Below are 15,581 nucleotides of genomic sequence, written 5' to 3'. Positions count from 1 at the left end.
TAGTTACTGATCTCATGCATCTCCTAATGTAATAATGCACCAATGTAGGTGACACATTTGCAGAGTATTTACATTTTATGGAGCTCTACTCTTCCAATCCAGTTATATTCCAATACATTATTTAGTATGTAAAGTAAGTCGTAACTAAAGTCGTAAAATAAAATGTGAAATGAAAGTTGAGTAAATGCACCAATTTCCTTCCCACCTTTGACATACAGCGCATGTTCATCCTGCACCCGCAGAGACGACGTGTAAGTTAATGGGTAACTGTTTGGTCATTATCGCGGTCGCCTCACACTTTAGTCCCGATCCTCAGATTCGGTGACCGAACGTGATCTGAACTTTGAACCGACGCCTCTTTCAAAAAGCCACATGGCCGCAATCAGCTGTCTTTGCGTCATCCCCGAGGGAAGGAGAGAAGGAGAGAAGGAGGGAAGGCCCCGCACGCCCCGCACGCCGTCTGCCTCCGGCCCGACGGGCTCCAGCTGCGCGGACAGGTGAGCCGGCGTGCCGATGACACGCGCGCGGCCTTTGTCAGGTACTCGCGTGCGGGTGCGCGGACGTGCGCGTGAATGGGTGCGTCAAGGGGCTTTCCACCGGCAGCGCGCGGTCGACGCTCCGGCGACAGCGGCTCGAGCTGAATATTATTCCTCGTCAATCTCCCCTTTCGAAGGTTTGACGGTTGCGAGAAGCGCAGCCGCGATGTTTTAACCCGCCCGCGATGTCCTCTTCCGGGAAGGGCCGCTCCTGAGGTGAGCGGAAGCTGTCGGCTTGTTGGATGCAATTCACCAGCTGTCACCGACGTGTTACGCTGACGTTCGCTGTAACTCGACGGCGCGTTGTTAACCAGCACACCGGTCTTCAAGCTAACGGCTCACCGGTTAACGTTTGGGCCACACGGAGCGGTGACGTTACGGATAGTCGCTGACCTGACTGCTAAGCGGCTAACGACATGCTAACTGTAAGCTAGTTACAGCTAACGTCCGGAGCAGGATGTGATCGCTTTCACTTTAGTGTAAAGTCGCTATTAGTGTCTAACATACTCCGTGTTTGCTGTATGAAGCTATGGCCTCTGACCAAGTTAAGTATTCTGATAAGGTAACGGTACGTTTACGTTACTCGAATTGAAATCAAGGAATCTGTTTTATGCAGATTGTGGGAAAATCCTGTACCTCTATTCCAAATACATGTTTTATTTAGAATCAGGGTTTTTGTTGCATTTTATCAATTTGCATTCAAAGCGAAAGGGCTGTATTCCACTGTGTACCTGTTGTTAGGTATATGTGCACTGTGGTGACTTAACGGTTGTGCATATTTACACCATCACTATGGTCTTATGGCTGTTTGCGTCATTTAGGGTTTTTTCCATTTGGACTCCATGAAATCAATATTGCAGCAATCTGTTGCATTTTGTATTGGAAATTGTTTTCACTCTTGCACACTTTTGGTATGTTGAAATCCATTTGAATAATAATCTGTCCGGTTTCAGGTGGCTTTAGCCCATTTAGTCCTTCATTGTTTTGTTTTTTTAATGCTACTATGATTTAAAATAGCAAAATTACATCTTTGTAGCCGCTAAGGATTATTATGCAACAAATTAAACCATTACTGGCTGTAATTGGCAAATTTCATGAACCCAATGGAAAAACCTGAATGCGGACCACCTTCAAATCACATTCTGACTGGCAGTGAACGCTTCACAAATCCATCACAGGATACAAGTCTGCGTTCATATCAAGTTACGCTGTCTTTGTGCAGTAAAGCACTGAAGAACCTTGAGGGCTAAAACGATTAGCGACTCTCTTGTCTCTGAGAAGCGTTTAGTTATTTTGAGACCTTGTTTCTCCTCTTACCCAGACTTGGACATGCTGCACCAGATGGAGTGGCATTCATTTGAAGACGATGTGGACGTCTCCGCGGACGACCGCCTCCACTTATCCGACTCTCCCGGGTCGAAGCCCTCCCCCAGCGACATCTCGGAACATGAGTTCTCGTGCCACTGTTGCTACGACATCTTGGTGAACCCCACCACCCTGACCTGCGGCCATAACTTCTGCCGCCACTGTCTGGCCGGCTGGTGGGAGTCCTCTCGCAAAAACGAGTGCCCGGAGTGCCGGGAGAAGTGGGCCGGCTTTCCCAAAATCAACATTCTGCTGAGGTATGACTTTCACACGCAGCTCGGGTCGGGGAAGGAATGTGTGGCGTTCTGACCGCAGTGTTTACACACTTCAACCCACATGCAGAATAGAGCTGAGAGCTACAGACTGGGTACCCTTTTGTGCATTCTGGGATTCTACTGCCGATCGGATGATCCGCTGGGGTTACCGCTCTAGTGACACATCCCCCCCTTAAGAATGAGTGCGATGAGTGCCACGTATTCTCCACCGTGCCCGTGTCTGACTTTCCCTTTCGGCATCCGGTCAGCTGCCTTTTTCCTCAGCATGAACTTGGCTGGCGGACGCTTTCGTCGGCTAATCGCACCCATTAACGCAACGCTCTCCTCTCCAGGGATGCAACCGAAAAGCTGTTCAGTGACGTCGTTCAGCGGAGGAGAGAAGAGATTGATGCCAACGCCAACACCTCCCGGACCTTGCTGGCCTTCCAGAGGTAGGACGTTATGATCTATGATGGAATGCTGTTTTGGTGTGACGCTTTAGGACGCTTGGCGTTCACAGAGCGGAGTCCTCCATTCGTGTAGCGCTGCGCTCCTACGACATTATCAAACTCACGGCGGGCAATTTATCACAAGAAGGTAGGAAATAAATGATGGATGGCGCCTTTTTTTCTTTCTATGTGTCCTCCTTCCTCCATAAAAACCTGGTGCAGACGTTACAGCCAATGCAAGTCCAACATGGAGCTTTCTCACCGTGCTGATCGTCTCGCCCATTAACTCGCCTTGTGTCTGTTCTGCTGCATGTTTTCAGGTACGGCGACAACTTGGGGAGATCCACGACAAACAAGCACAAAGGAGCAGGCGTCTTCTTCTCTGGAGTCCTGACTGCGCTCTGTTTTGTGGCTGTAAGTACATCAAAAAAATAGCTGATTGATCGGCTCCCCGTTTATAAGGATTCATGATGATACTGACAAACGCTCCTCTGGGGAAAGTAATAGTGAACCTGACTCTTTGGGTTATTCAGGTAATGTCACCGTTTATTCCCTTTGGAATAATTTGTCTACATTCAGCGGCTGCGGTTTAAACTTATTTTAACAAAAGTGCGCTGTAATATTTAAAAGTCATCAGTTTGGCAGATGATGAGGTCAGTGTTCACATCATGTAGACAGATCATGTTTATTTTGTCCATGTGGCAGTCGGGAGCCTCGTGTGTGTGTGCGCGTATGTGCGTGCGTGTGCGCGCGTGCGTGTGTGTGTGTGTGCAGCACGTAAACAGAAAAGCGCCTGGTCCTTTATTTTAACCCAGTTTCACTATGGAATCAGGTTCTTTCAGCAAACAGGACCTGGGACTGTGTACTCGGCGTTAGTGGGTTTGGATGTTGTTGCTTTATGACTTTCTTGGCACTCAAGTGTACTGGAAAATAACACACGATGAGCTGCGGTTTGTACAGTTGCATCATTTAGGTAGTGGATGCGTGTTTAGTAAATCTTGAAGGTGTAGGTGTCTGACTTTATGTCCACTAAAATCTTAATATTCCGTGTGCACCTTCTTTAGACTAATGTTTATCCACTTTGTTGGTTTTTAGTTGTGGGTTTTTTTCCCGTGGGGGAGTGAACATCAGTGACGTATTTACTTACTGTCTTGCTGTGAACGTGTGAGCTTTATTCATGCAGTCGTATACAACAAGTTAATCTATTTGGCCAGTTGGCACCAGTCCGGCCTGAGAGGAATTCCAGCCGCCATGCAAACCTGTCAATCCTCCTCCTCCTCCTCTTCCTCCTCCTCCTCTGCTGCAGCGGCGCCGTGAAGCAAACCATTTCTTTGCATCTAAAGTGTTCCCCGTTCCTCCCTTTTTTTTTTTGCGTGTTCCTAGCTGATGGTGCTGGTGTTTCACTGGGGCAGCGGCGCGGTGGAGCAGCACGACCTGCTGATCAGCAAGCCGGTGTCCCACTGGGCGCCGGAGGAGGTGGTGTCCTGGCTGGAAAACCTGGGGCCCTGGGCACAGCTCTACCGAGAACCCTTCCAGCAGGAGAGCGTCAACGGGAGGTAAGAATTCCGCAGCCCGGCGGCGTGTCTGCGTGGCATCTGACGTGGACGCGTTTGACGATCCCCGTGTCCTCCGCTGCAGGCTGCTGCTGATGCTCGGGGAGGAGGAGTTGTTAAAGCCTCCGTTCAGCATCGAGAATCCGGCTCACCGGCGGGCCGTTCTGGCCGAACTGAACCGAGTGAAAACCCTCGGGGTGAAACCACCGCAGAACCTCTGGGAGTACAAGGTGAAGAGTCTTCTCTGCTCCAGGAGGAAGAAACTCATTCACTCATTAACGTTTTTAGTTTATCATATATATATACTTTTTTTTCATCCTTGAATAAGAAGTCGGTGTATCGTAAGTCATCGTATCCCTAAACAAGTCAGCGTAAAACTTGTTTTGCGTCCACCTCCACTACAGAAACATGTTCTAGTAACACATAATTAATCTGACCTTTTTGCTTTCGGATTCTCCCCTGAAGTGCGTTCCGATTGAAATCTTAAGAATGAATCCTAAAGACGGTCAACTCGGCCTCTGTATCCTTCTGTCCCGCTCTGCCAGGCCATCAACGCGGGGAAGTCCCTGTTCCTGCTGTACGCTCTGAAGCGCTCCCCCCGTCTCACGCTCTTCTACCTGTATTTATTCGACTACTCTGAAACCTTCCTGCCCTTCCTGCACACCTGCTGTCCGGCCATCTCGCACATCGGCCAGTCGATGGAGACCAGCTTCCTCGACGCACAGGTGACCCCCCCCTCCTCTCCGTTCAGCTCGTCAGGACCCGACAAAACCGCGCCTCGCCTGTCCGTCACTCCCCCCCCCCCAACCGTCATCGCTCGCTCTCTGTGCTCCCCCTCTGCTAGTTGGAGCCCAGTTGGCAGCAGTGGGCGGAGTTCCTGGTGAAGTACCTGCTGCTTCCGTACCAGCTGATAGCGGAGTTCGCGTGGGACTGGCTGGCCGTCCACTACTGGACGTCTCGCTTCATCATCGTCAACGCCATGCTGCTGTCGGTGCTGGAGGGCTGCCTCCTGTGGAGACTCTTGACCAGAGTCACTATCAGGTACATGGCCCTTTTATGCAAAAAACCCACTACATGATGATGAGAAAGTGAGAGGGTAACATTCAGAATTGAGCTGCTTTAAGCTCCAATTGGGTTCCCGAGGAGGCCGCGTGCCACTAACTTCCATTTTCCGCCGTCTTCAGGTCTCTGCCGCGCAAGATGTGGAACCACTTGTGGAAGATGTTATCTCAGGGCTTCGCCTTCGCCCTCATGTGGCCTTTCGTCCCTCAGTTTGTGTGCAACTGCCTCTTCTACTGGGCGCTCTACTTCAGTCCCATCATCAACATCGACCTGGTGGTGCAGCAGCTCATGCACCCGGAGACGCAGGCGCTGTGACCGGGCCCCGTAGACGCTGCGCAGTTCGCAGCGGATGGGGGAAGCCATAAATCCGTTGGCTGAAAAGATGACGTGTTTATTTCGAGCGGTGTCCTCACACGACATGAAGCTGGCTTATTTGCGGGTGGAAAAGGACATCTCCTCGCTTGGCGCCCTCGTCTCTCTGCCGGATGGCTGCTTTGAGCGAGTGAAGGAGACCCGACGCCAAGGAGATGAGTACCGGTGGCGTCATTGATTGGAAGGACTGCAGTGCATTCATAAACCACGTTGCCTAAACGGTCGAGAGGGCGGTTTATGCAAACGAGGAGTCGCGTTCGAACCCCGGTGGCGGCCGGCGACGGCCTCGCCGCTTTCTGATAGCTTTGAAGCGCTGCGATGGCTGCAGTCCGGAGAGCTTTTTTTTTATGCACAGAGACCGAAGGTGGAACAAAGTATCGCTATATTTTATTTTTTTACTTTTATCATTCGTCTTGATGGCATTTAATCCAAAACCAGTTAAGTGAACAACTTCTGCTCTAAAAGTATCAGTTTGCAAGAAGCAGCAATGTAAGTGTGTATAAATCCTGTTCATGGCGTATTTCATTGGCACGTACTGCCAAAAAACATTGTTGCACATTTTTCTGTATTATTCAGAAACATTTTGTTTGCAGTATGTGTTTTATTTGATGGGTGGAAAGACTTAATTCATTTTTTTTAATTATTTGCACTTAAACGTTCGACACTGTGAATTTGTTCTTGACTGTAAAAGGGCAAATCAAGATTTTCATATCATTTAATGCTGTTGTGGATTTGTTTTTCTCATGACGTATTCATTTCGGGATAATAATTGTAATTTAATAAAGTTAAATATGTTTACAAGGACAGGTAAAATAGTTTGAGGATGATCTGAATGGCACAAAAACCACAGCAAAAATAACCATAACTGGAAGTGATCTACACAAAATGGATCCACATCTTAAACCTCACAAAACATAACCTCCTTTAATATCTTTCAATTGATGCAAATGAGAAATGCAACACTGTGCCCGGACACGGTTTCTTAAATTAACTCATCGCTTTTCTGACGGTCGTAGATATATAAACTATCGAGGAAATTCTTACTTCTTATAACTTGTTTATTTATATATTGTGTTTAAAGTCACTTTGGATAAGAGATGTGTGGTTCCTACACGGTTGGATAACAAATCTTGAACTTGCTCCACAAACTAAAAATGGAAAGACTCACATTATTAGTCAGGCTTTTGACTAAATGACTAAAACTGACCAAATGGAGGAAAAACATTGGATAAAGTAAATATAACACTAGTGAGAGAGAGAGCGGTGCTATCGGGTGCTTTATGAATAAAGTTCCATCGATTGAAACCTGAAGAACGACCGCCCTCTAGTGGTCCGTCCCCCGCACTGCGTAGGGACCGTCTACAAAGAGCCCGAAAGACACAATAGGAAAAATTAACTAAAAACCCCTTTGAACTTTTATACATGCATGATACGCATAATCAATTTGACCAATGTGATTCCCCACCAACGTAAGTCACCTACTTATTTTGCTTAGCTTACCACCGTAAAACGTAGCCGTTCTTTTTCATGACCTCCAGCTTTTTACGGTCCCTCCCTCTACGTCATTGTTGCGGAAGTGAAAAGTCTACGTGGGGAAGAAAGGTTGGTTCGACCGCGTTTGAGTCGTTTGGACACCAACGGCGCCCATGTCCAATCCAGCTTAACCCCGTACCGCGCCTCCGCTAACACCCCACCACCCGCCCCCACCCGCGGGGGCAAATGGACGCGTTGGGCGCCGGCCGGGGCGTATAAATGGGACGCGCAGCCGACAGCCCGTAATGCTGCGCCGGGTGCGGCAGTCTCTCCGGCAGGTGCTGCTTCTGATGGCCCGGAGACCGGCTCTGCTCTGCGGGGCTCTGGGGGTCGGCGTGCTGCTCTTGCTGGCCGCCAGGTTCACGTGCAGGTGAGATAAGATGACGCGTCCTCAGGTGAGCGAGCGGCTCTGCGTTTATAAGGTAACCTACTTGAAGCCGACCGAGGACTTGATCGTGTTTGGCTCCTCTGAGAAGGACGTGCACTTAAAAGAAAAGAGGATTAATTATCTAATGCGTTAAGCCCGTTTAAACAGACCGTCAACTGGCCAAGAGTCTATCAAGTTCTTTTTTAAGTCTTTTAAAAAAAAGTTTTTGGTCTTTACATTTTTAAATAAGGTCAAAGACGTCAGTGTATAACCACCATAACTCTGTAGTATAAAACGCATTTACGTCCAAAAGGAAGACATCTGTGGAGGTTTAAAACAGGGGAAACTTTCTTGCAAATGATCTGATACATCCTGCTTTTTATCCGGTTGTGGTGGAAGAAATGTAGTTTGCATTTGTTTTGACTGTAAGCAGCCAACTGTAATTGTATTGTAGTTGTACTCGATTACAAGTAGACGCACATCATTCATTATGTTATTGAAGTGGAATAAGAAAACTATTTCCTGATCAAAATAAGTAGAATCACCCATTTCAAATATTAAAGTCCTTTTTATTGTGAAAATCTACCTATTACAAGGGCACCAAAGGGACATCTTCAAACGATCTGTGTGATAAACAATTCAAAACGTCAATAGATTCAGTTCACAACAATAAAAAGGCAGCAAACCGGAGAATTCCAGCCATGTTTGCCAGATAAACTAATACAACTTTAGTAAAATGCGTTTTCTTTCTATTTAACCAATTGAAACCGCAGCACTAAGTGACATATGTTCTATCTGATCCTATAGGCTTTGTGATTGCAAAGTTCAAGCAAATTGTAAATATTCCCCACATGCTCCTCCGCCTGTGACGGTGCCCCCTTTGCTCCTCCGCCTGTGACGGTGCCCCGGGTTCGGTCGCCTCTCGGCGCCGTTGTGATTTCTGCCTCAACATCAAATCAATTGTTCCCGTAGCCGCGCCAAAGATGTGGTGGCAGCGGCCCGGCCTCCGGTGCGGTTCTTCTCTGCCGAGGCCCCGGTGGTCGACCTCTACCTGGGTCAACTCGACCAGGTGAGCCTTGTTCCCAGTCGGTCGGTTTGATTCCACGCGTGTCCCCCGTCTCCCTCGCCCGCACGTTTGTGCCGTTGTCTTGACGCGCCCTTTGCCTGCAGATGGAGCGTCTCAGGAGCCTGGCGGAGGTCTCGCTCATCTTCTTCTATGCGCCGTGGTGCGCTCACTCCATGGCTGCCCGGCAGGAGGTGCAGCAGGTGGCGAGGAAACTGGCCAAACAGGTACAGAACAATACAAGCCCTCCGCAGGACGCTTCAATGGCCCCGAACGGCAATCAGCCGTCTGAATCACAAAGGGGTAAAACTGCTTCTCTCCCTCTCTCTCTCTCAGGTGCAGTTTTTGGCCGTTAACTGCTGGTGGAGTCACGGGAAATGCAGGAAGCAGAACCGCTTCTATCAGTACCCGGTCATCCATCTGTTTTATAGGAGGTGAGGGACGCTCGTCCTTTCAGTTATTCCGGTTCCAAAGTGGTCAAATGTAACCGAACAGCGGTGACTTTTACATTCTGGCCTCCGTTGACTGCCGGATGGCTGTCGTTTGGGAAGCTCCCAAGTCATTGATTGACGGTTGTTATCGCTCGCTTCCCCTGAATGTTAATCTTTTATCCTACAATTAATTAACCCCACTGCCTACAGTTCAGCAGTTTCCCTTCTTGATCCGTCTTTGTCTCTTTGCCGCAGGTTTGGCCCTATAGAGTACAAAGGTCCGCTCGTGGCTCCGTACGTGGAAAGCTTCGTTCTCCGAGTCATCACGCCGCTCACGTACCTCCCGTCCAGAGCCTCGCTGGAGGAGTTCCTCTCCTGCCACGAGGTAGCGCCGGCTCCAGATTGAGCCGACCTGGGCGCGTTCTTCCATCGCGGCGTTTATTTGCGCCCGGTGTAATGTTGTGTCCTGTGTGTCTCCAGCCGCGAGTGGTGGGCTTCTTCCAGTTCGACTCGTCTCCTCAGCCGCCGGGATACGTCACGTATCTGTCCTCTGCACTGCAGGCCCTAAGGAGGGGTACGTAGGGGTCACGCGGCCGGTTTTGCACTTCCAGCACTGTGATTAGATCAGAAAGAACCGGGTCTGGGAAACCGGGGCTATTTGACAGTGACGATTAAAAAAGGGTCCAACGCGTGTTTGCGTCTCTGTTGTCCCGGCGCAGATTTCCGCGGCGTCGTGCGCTTTGGAGTCGTGACCAACAGGAAGGTGGCCGAGGCCATCTCGGTGAGGGAAGATGAAACGGTTTATCTGTACAGAAGATTTAACTCCTCTCTGGTGAGCGGCGTGATCCATCGTCACACATGGTGTTCGGTGCTGGATACGTGCCTGGATGTACCGACCTCCTGCTTTCCCCCTTTTTTGTCAGATTTTCCCCCGAAGGGAGTTCAACTTCACGTCGGACGCCATCTGCAGCTGGGTGTTTGAACACCGCGAGACCGTCCTCCAGTGGCTGCAGCCTCCGGGGACAAAGTCCCGCCTGCTGGAGCGCGAGCTCACTAAAGGTCCCGCGCTGCTGCTGTTCCTGCCGCACAATCCGCTCGGGTCCGAACCCGATCCGGTGCTGCAGCAGGTGAGCAAAGGGGGGAAAAAAACAACACCAACTAAAACATTCATTTTAGAGCTGGATTTGATTCAAAAGACCAAATGTGTGGATACCTGTGACCATGGGGAGTGAATGGAAGGTCCCTGATGGGCAGGTGAAGGGAACAACACTAGTTGAGTCCTCTTAGCGCACTGCTCTCCTCCGGTTACACTCTCAACCGTAGAGCCAGTTTAGGTCCTTTGTTTTCCCTGGGAAAACTCAAATATATTGATTTTATCTTAGATAATGTTTAGTTTTATGATGCACTGCACATCAGGAACAACTTCCCACTGATCTACTCCAGCATTTCCTGCTGATTTCTTTTCATTTGATTGGCAAATCCAATATGTGTGTCTTCGCCTTTCTCTTCTCTGCGCATCTACATGTTGTCTTATTTAAGGCCTGTTGAATTGCGTTGTTGTGAAGTGATTTACAAATGAGCTCATCGGCTCCAGACAAAACGGTTATAAATATATAACAAATGTTAAGAAATCTGTAATTATTAAATTGAGGTTGTACAATCCTACTTTCTCCACATAAGACCTACATACTGAGCTGCGGATGTGCAGACTTACAATCATATTTCACCAAATGTATCTTCATTCATGTTGATGCTCCCAGTTAACTTCCATGTGATTGCTTCCAGGTGGCAGACGTCGCTGTGCGTTACCATTCCTGCGACATCAGCAGCCGGGTCAAAGGTCACTGCTGCAGGTCACTTCTCCTGCCGGAGTCCAGCACCAGTGTGTGCGAGGTGTGCCTCAGTGTGTCCCCGTGGAGCGCGGCCGGCCCCTCCGCCCGCTGCACCTTCTCCCCCGCGCCTCACCTCGGGCGCTGCTGCCCGCGCGGACCCCCCGCCGCGTCCGGGGCGACCTCCCCCTCGGCGGGCTGCAGCGGCTTCCTGAGCAGCTACGGCCCGTTTGGGCGACACAGCGCCTGCTGCAGGGCGGTGGCACCTGCGCTCGATGGGTCACGACCCGGAGAGGAGCCGCACTCGCCCGCCGCTCCCTCAGGCGGGGGCGGGTTCACGGGGCTGCGTTGTCGGACCAACCGGACGCTGAGGTTTTACGTGCTGGACGTTGCTCTGAACCGGCCCCTGGCGGTGCGGCTCGGGGCGGCCGCCGACAGGAGCCCGCCGCTCGGCGGGCCCTTTGCCACTATCGTGGACCTGAAGGACGAGGTCCACTACGTTCTCCGGCGCCGCCCGGCAGCCACGCTCACCGAGTCGCTGGGTAAGACGAGAAGGAAGCACTTTGAAAGCACTCAGGGAATTTAAGGAATTTAAGGCATGCGTCTGCGTCTGCAGAGCAGTTCACCGCCAGAACAACAGGCGGAGTGACGTGTTTTTGTTGAGGACGACCTAGAGAGTCACGTCTATTTGTTTATTTGTTTGTTTATTTATCATAGACTTTATTGCCCCGTGCATCGCCACTGCTGCTTTTCATCGCGGACACATTCGTCCCGTATTTTCCTCCACGACTTTGCGCGCCTCTCGACCGGCAAACCGGCGTCTGCGGCGATCTCCCTCCGTGAATCCAACCCGCTTCTACAACCCGCCAATGACGGCTTGTAGAAGCGCTCATATTTGCGCATTTCTTCCGACAAAAGCTCTTAAATCTGATCCGTTCTCTCGTAAACATCCTTCGTTTTAATAATGTGCGGCGATCGGGCTGTGAAAGCGGAAATGTGAGACTCCGTAAAGGACGTAGTTGGCGGACCAATCGCAGCCTGGTGCGCTGCGGAAAATGAAAAATGGGTCGACACGCGCAAGGACGCAAGGATGAAAAGCGACGCAAGGGACACGCAGAAGCATAAACCAGGCTTCACTCTCACCAAGTCGTGTCCCCACGGCTGTGACCGCTACACTGACGATGTTACATTAACAACCAAAAACAATCCAATAGTTTACAGACGTGATCCATCTAAAATCAATTTTTCTAAACATCCTAATGGAGACTCGTATTTTTATTTACCAAATGGTTTTCGGGATTAGAGCCTGCGCACAAATGTGTGTCAGTTGTGTGACAACCAAACGACACACGGTGATTCTGATCACATGAGGCAAACGGCAGCTTTGCATTTCCTGCACGACCGCAGACGTTTGCATACTCGCAGGGGAATAGTCACCTCGACAGCGTGTTGTTTCCATGTGATCCTCGGCACACCGATGTCATGCTTTTACTTTCATGTTTCTAATGAACCAAAACACACTTTTCAAAATTTCTCAAATGCGTCCATCGATCCGTTTTCACGCGCCGTGCGCGTTTCCTTGTGTCATCGAAGAGGCCTTCATCAGGAACTTCAGCGCTCCGTACAGCCTGCTACAGAGACACCTGGTGGGAGAAGAGGAAGACGGGAACGCAGGAGACGGGGAGACCAGGCGCCGCCTCCTCACTGAACTCACCACCTCCTCCTTCCTGCCGGCCGTCATGGACCTCCAAAAGGTGAGAGAAGGCGGTTTGAGTTTACTCCCAACGTGGACTTCGGGGAGTTTGCGGAGGTGAATGTGTGCGTTTGTGTGCGCATCCTCTCCTGCAGGATGTGCTGCTGTTCTACTACACTCAGTGGTGTGGATTCTGCTCCGTCCTCAACCACGTCCTCATCCAGCTGGCCAGATTGTTGCAGGGAAACAGCACCATCACTGTGGCCAGGTAACGTTTTTACGTTGTGGCACTGCTGATATATTCTTTCTGGTTCGTTCATTTTCTGGCCCAACCGTCGGACTAAATGACCCACGTTGTGCGTTCTGTGTAGGGTGAACGTTGCACGTAACGATCTCCCGTGGGAGTTCATGGTGGATCACGTTCCTTCTATTCTTCTGTTTCCAAAATACAGGTAAGAAGCACGCAAACATTGGTATTCCTTCAGTAACACCCGGACATTGCTCTTTAGAACTGAAACGATGAGTCGATTGAATCAACCACAACCATCACTGGTCAGACCAAACTAAAATATTGAAACTGAATTTGAAAGGTTTTGTCACACAAAAAACGTTCTTCTTCTTCTTCTGTTTCGGCTCCTTTTCAAGAAAACCCGAAAGCGTGAAGTTTCCCGACGACCTGCCCATCACACTACCCAACCTGCTTCACTTCATCCTGCAGCACTCCGGCTCCGTGCCGCACGCCGACGAACCGGCGGCGGGCCGGGCAGCCGGCGCCGTCCTCCGCGCCGAGTTCGCGGCGCTCCGGCGAGAGGTGCAGGCGCTGAGTCACGCCCGCCAGCGCCTCTCCCGACAGCTGGCGCAGCTGTGGCGCGACAATCGCCGGCTGACCTTCGACGCCCTCAGCCTGGAGGCGCAGAACGCGGAGCTGCGCAGGGAGAGGCGGAGCTTGGAGGAGCAGCACCGGGAGAAAAGCCGGCAGCTCGGGGAGGCGGTGGGGCGGCTGCAGGAGCTGGCGGACACCTCGGAAAGCCTGCTGAACGAGAACGCGCTGCTCAGGGTGCTGCTGGTGGCGCTGAAGGAGCGGACGGAGGTCAAAGGGCAGGCGGAGGAGGACAGGAAGGGGGCGGAACGGAAAAGAAGCCACGTGGCCTCCTGACCTTTCAAAAGTCTGTGGGGACACCCGAGAGGGAGAGGCGGGAAAGCAAAGAGACCTGAGGTTTCTCTCACGGATCAGAGCAAACGAGGAGGAAATGACGGCCGCGATCAGTACGGAGGAGGTCTAAGGCCGCTGCCGTCAGGGCAGAAGAAGAAGAAGAAGAAGTGGATGCGCAGCGAGGGGAAGCCGGACTGTTGGTGAGAGACAGAATGCTCCCCTGCGCTGTCAGGAACGTGGTCTCATCCACTCGAAGAAAAACACTAGAAATTCCGTGCCAACTGTGCTTTCCAAAATGTTCTTTCGGTTGAAGGTTGCAGAGAAGAATTTAACCTCACAGACTCTGCAGCCCAATTCTCTGCATCCCCTGTTAGTTTTGCATAAGAAAGGTGCTTTTCACACAACCCTGTAGCTCATTACATCGGCCTGCATGGTAAAGTCTGTACAATCACTAACTCTATCGAGTCGTACTCGTCACTCATCTAGTTTCTCTTTTACTTGTTTCAATACAAATGACGTTTTCCTCACGGCTGTTGGAGTTTGTAACCATAATTGATTTAACTTGTAGCCTTACTGATCATCGTCACTAAAACATCTACTTTTCGGGATGTTTTCACATTGAAAGGCTTCTTATGGATGGAATGATTGCAGAGGGAGAGAAGTTTGATACATAGTAGCTTAGTAAATTTAAATTAAGAATTCAAATATGATACTTCAATGGCTAATTAAAGTTCAATCAACATTTTTGAGGATCAGCTTCTTTCTCCAGAACAATAAGTGGAAAGATGAGTCCGACCCACACAACGCGATGCAGGTTTCTTCTTTTTATACCCAAAAGAGCTTAATTCTATTCCAGTATTCTACTATGCTAAAAAAGAATTTTTTAATTGCCAAAATAAAAAAAATCCCACAATGCAATAAAGGAGTGACATTTATGACACCATGGCGGGTAGCTTTGTACCGTCAATGAAGTATTCATTTTAACTTACAACAATTAACAATTAATTGTCCTAGTATCATTTTGCAAATGACTTCTCACAAATGGTCACATGAGGTTGCCACGGGTTACCACGGTTCAGCATCCCTGACTGACAAAGGGGCTCTCAGGAAGTGCGTCTAATAATATACGTACTAATGTTGATTCGAAAGGGCATTATTTTTTGGACCATCTGAGTAACGTGTATGACATTTAGTTTTTTTGGGGCCGTATTTTCCCTTAAATATTGTTCAGGGGGTAAAACGTGGACGGTCTGATTCTGGCTCTGCTTGTGGAATAAGCACCGTGGAAAAGTTCATTAGCATGACATGTAAGCGTGGCGGGAGTATTGGAAATAAAGGATCAAACTGTATAAAAGCACTACGATGCTGATACAAGCTGAGAGGCGATGGAGGTCTTAATTAATAGATTTGCGGTGGAAAGACTACAGGTCAGTGATGTAGGGAGAAAGGGCTACTGATGAAGAGGAGACTTATTTAAAACTGAAGATGTGGCACCTGCTCACTGACCTGAAGGTGAGCAGGTGCAGAATAATTGTCAATTAATTTAAAACTTTTTTTTTAAGGGATTTTATTCTTTTGTTAAACTGATCTATTTTTACAGGAATCCTTGAGTTTCTAAAATACTTTCTTTGTAACTCTTCAGGTATTGAAAATGAGATGCTGCAATTGTTTACATGTGAAATATTGCACCTGTTTTTACTGATTAAAAAGCTTTCAACTCGATGTGTGTTTTATTGTAAATTGGTGACACTATTTATTTTAGGTAAATAAAAAATGAAAAGTCAGTGCAATTGAGATAAATATGACCTGACCCTTGAAAAAAAAAGTCATTTTTTGTTGGAAAATGTATAGAAAAAAGTCCAAATGTGTTAAGTTGAAAAATATTGTAAAAAGAAATCAAAGTTTTTGGGAAAGTGAAAAC

General features: G+C 49.2%; 2 protein-coding genes across 5 annotated transcripts; both read left to right on the top strand.

The window, feature by feature from the left end:
• The first annotated feature begins 209 nt into the window (after positions 1–209).
• Positions 210–6,404, top strand: LOC120825633 (bifunctional apoptosis regulator). 4 transcript variants are annotated; one of them, XM_040187352.2, is made up of 9 exons: positions 210–497; positions 1,858–2,158; positions 2,509–2,607; positions 2,925–3,018; positions 3,988–4,160; positions 4,243–4,387; positions 4,703–4,882; positions 5,002–5,198; positions 5,342–6,404. In XM_040187352.2, the coding sequence occupies exons 2-9, from the start codon at positions 1,866–1,868 to the stop codon at positions 5,532–5,534; spliced, it is 1,374 nt and encodes a 457-aa protein (XP_040043286.2). In that variant the 5' UTR covers positions 210–497; positions 1,858–1,865; the 3' UTR covers positions 5,535–6,404. The 4 variants fall into 4 exon arrangements, with proteins under 4 accessions (XP_040043286.2, XP_040043285.2, XP_040043287.2 ...); XM_040187351.2 differs by having other exon boundaries at positions 372–752; XM_040187353.2 differs by having other exon boundaries at positions 396–961.
• A 750-nt stretch (positions 6,405–7,154) lies between these two features.
• Positions 7,155–15,382, top strand: txndc11 (thioredoxin domain containing 11). The gene is made up of 13 exons (XM_040187349.2): positions 7,155–7,494; positions 8,464–8,560; positions 8,662–8,781; positions 8,891–8,988; positions 9,241–9,370; positions 9,466–9,559; positions 9,705–9,817; positions 9,909–10,112; positions 10,771–11,356; positions 12,408–12,568; positions 12,663–12,775; positions 12,879–12,959; positions 13,153–15,382. The coding sequence occupies exons 1-13, from the start codon at positions 7,370–7,372 to the stop codon at positions 13,661–13,663; spliced, it is 2,433 nt and encodes an 810-aa protein (XP_040043283.2). The 5' UTR covers positions 7,155–7,369; the 3' UTR covers positions 13,664–15,382.
• Positions 15,383–15,581: the final 199 nt, after the last annotated feature.

Source organism: Gasterosteus aculeatus, chromosome 9, assembly GCF_964276395.1.
Source record: "Gasterosteus aculeatus chromosome 9, fGasAcu3.hap1.1, whole genome shotgun sequence".
In the NCBI taxonomy this organism is placed as follows: domain Eukaryota; kingdom Metazoa; phylum Chordata; class Actinopteri; order Perciformes; family Gasterosteidae; genus Gasterosteus; species Gasterosteus aculeatus.
Note: the sequence above shows the minus strand (reverse complement) of the source record. Positions and strands in the feature narration are given on the sequence as shown.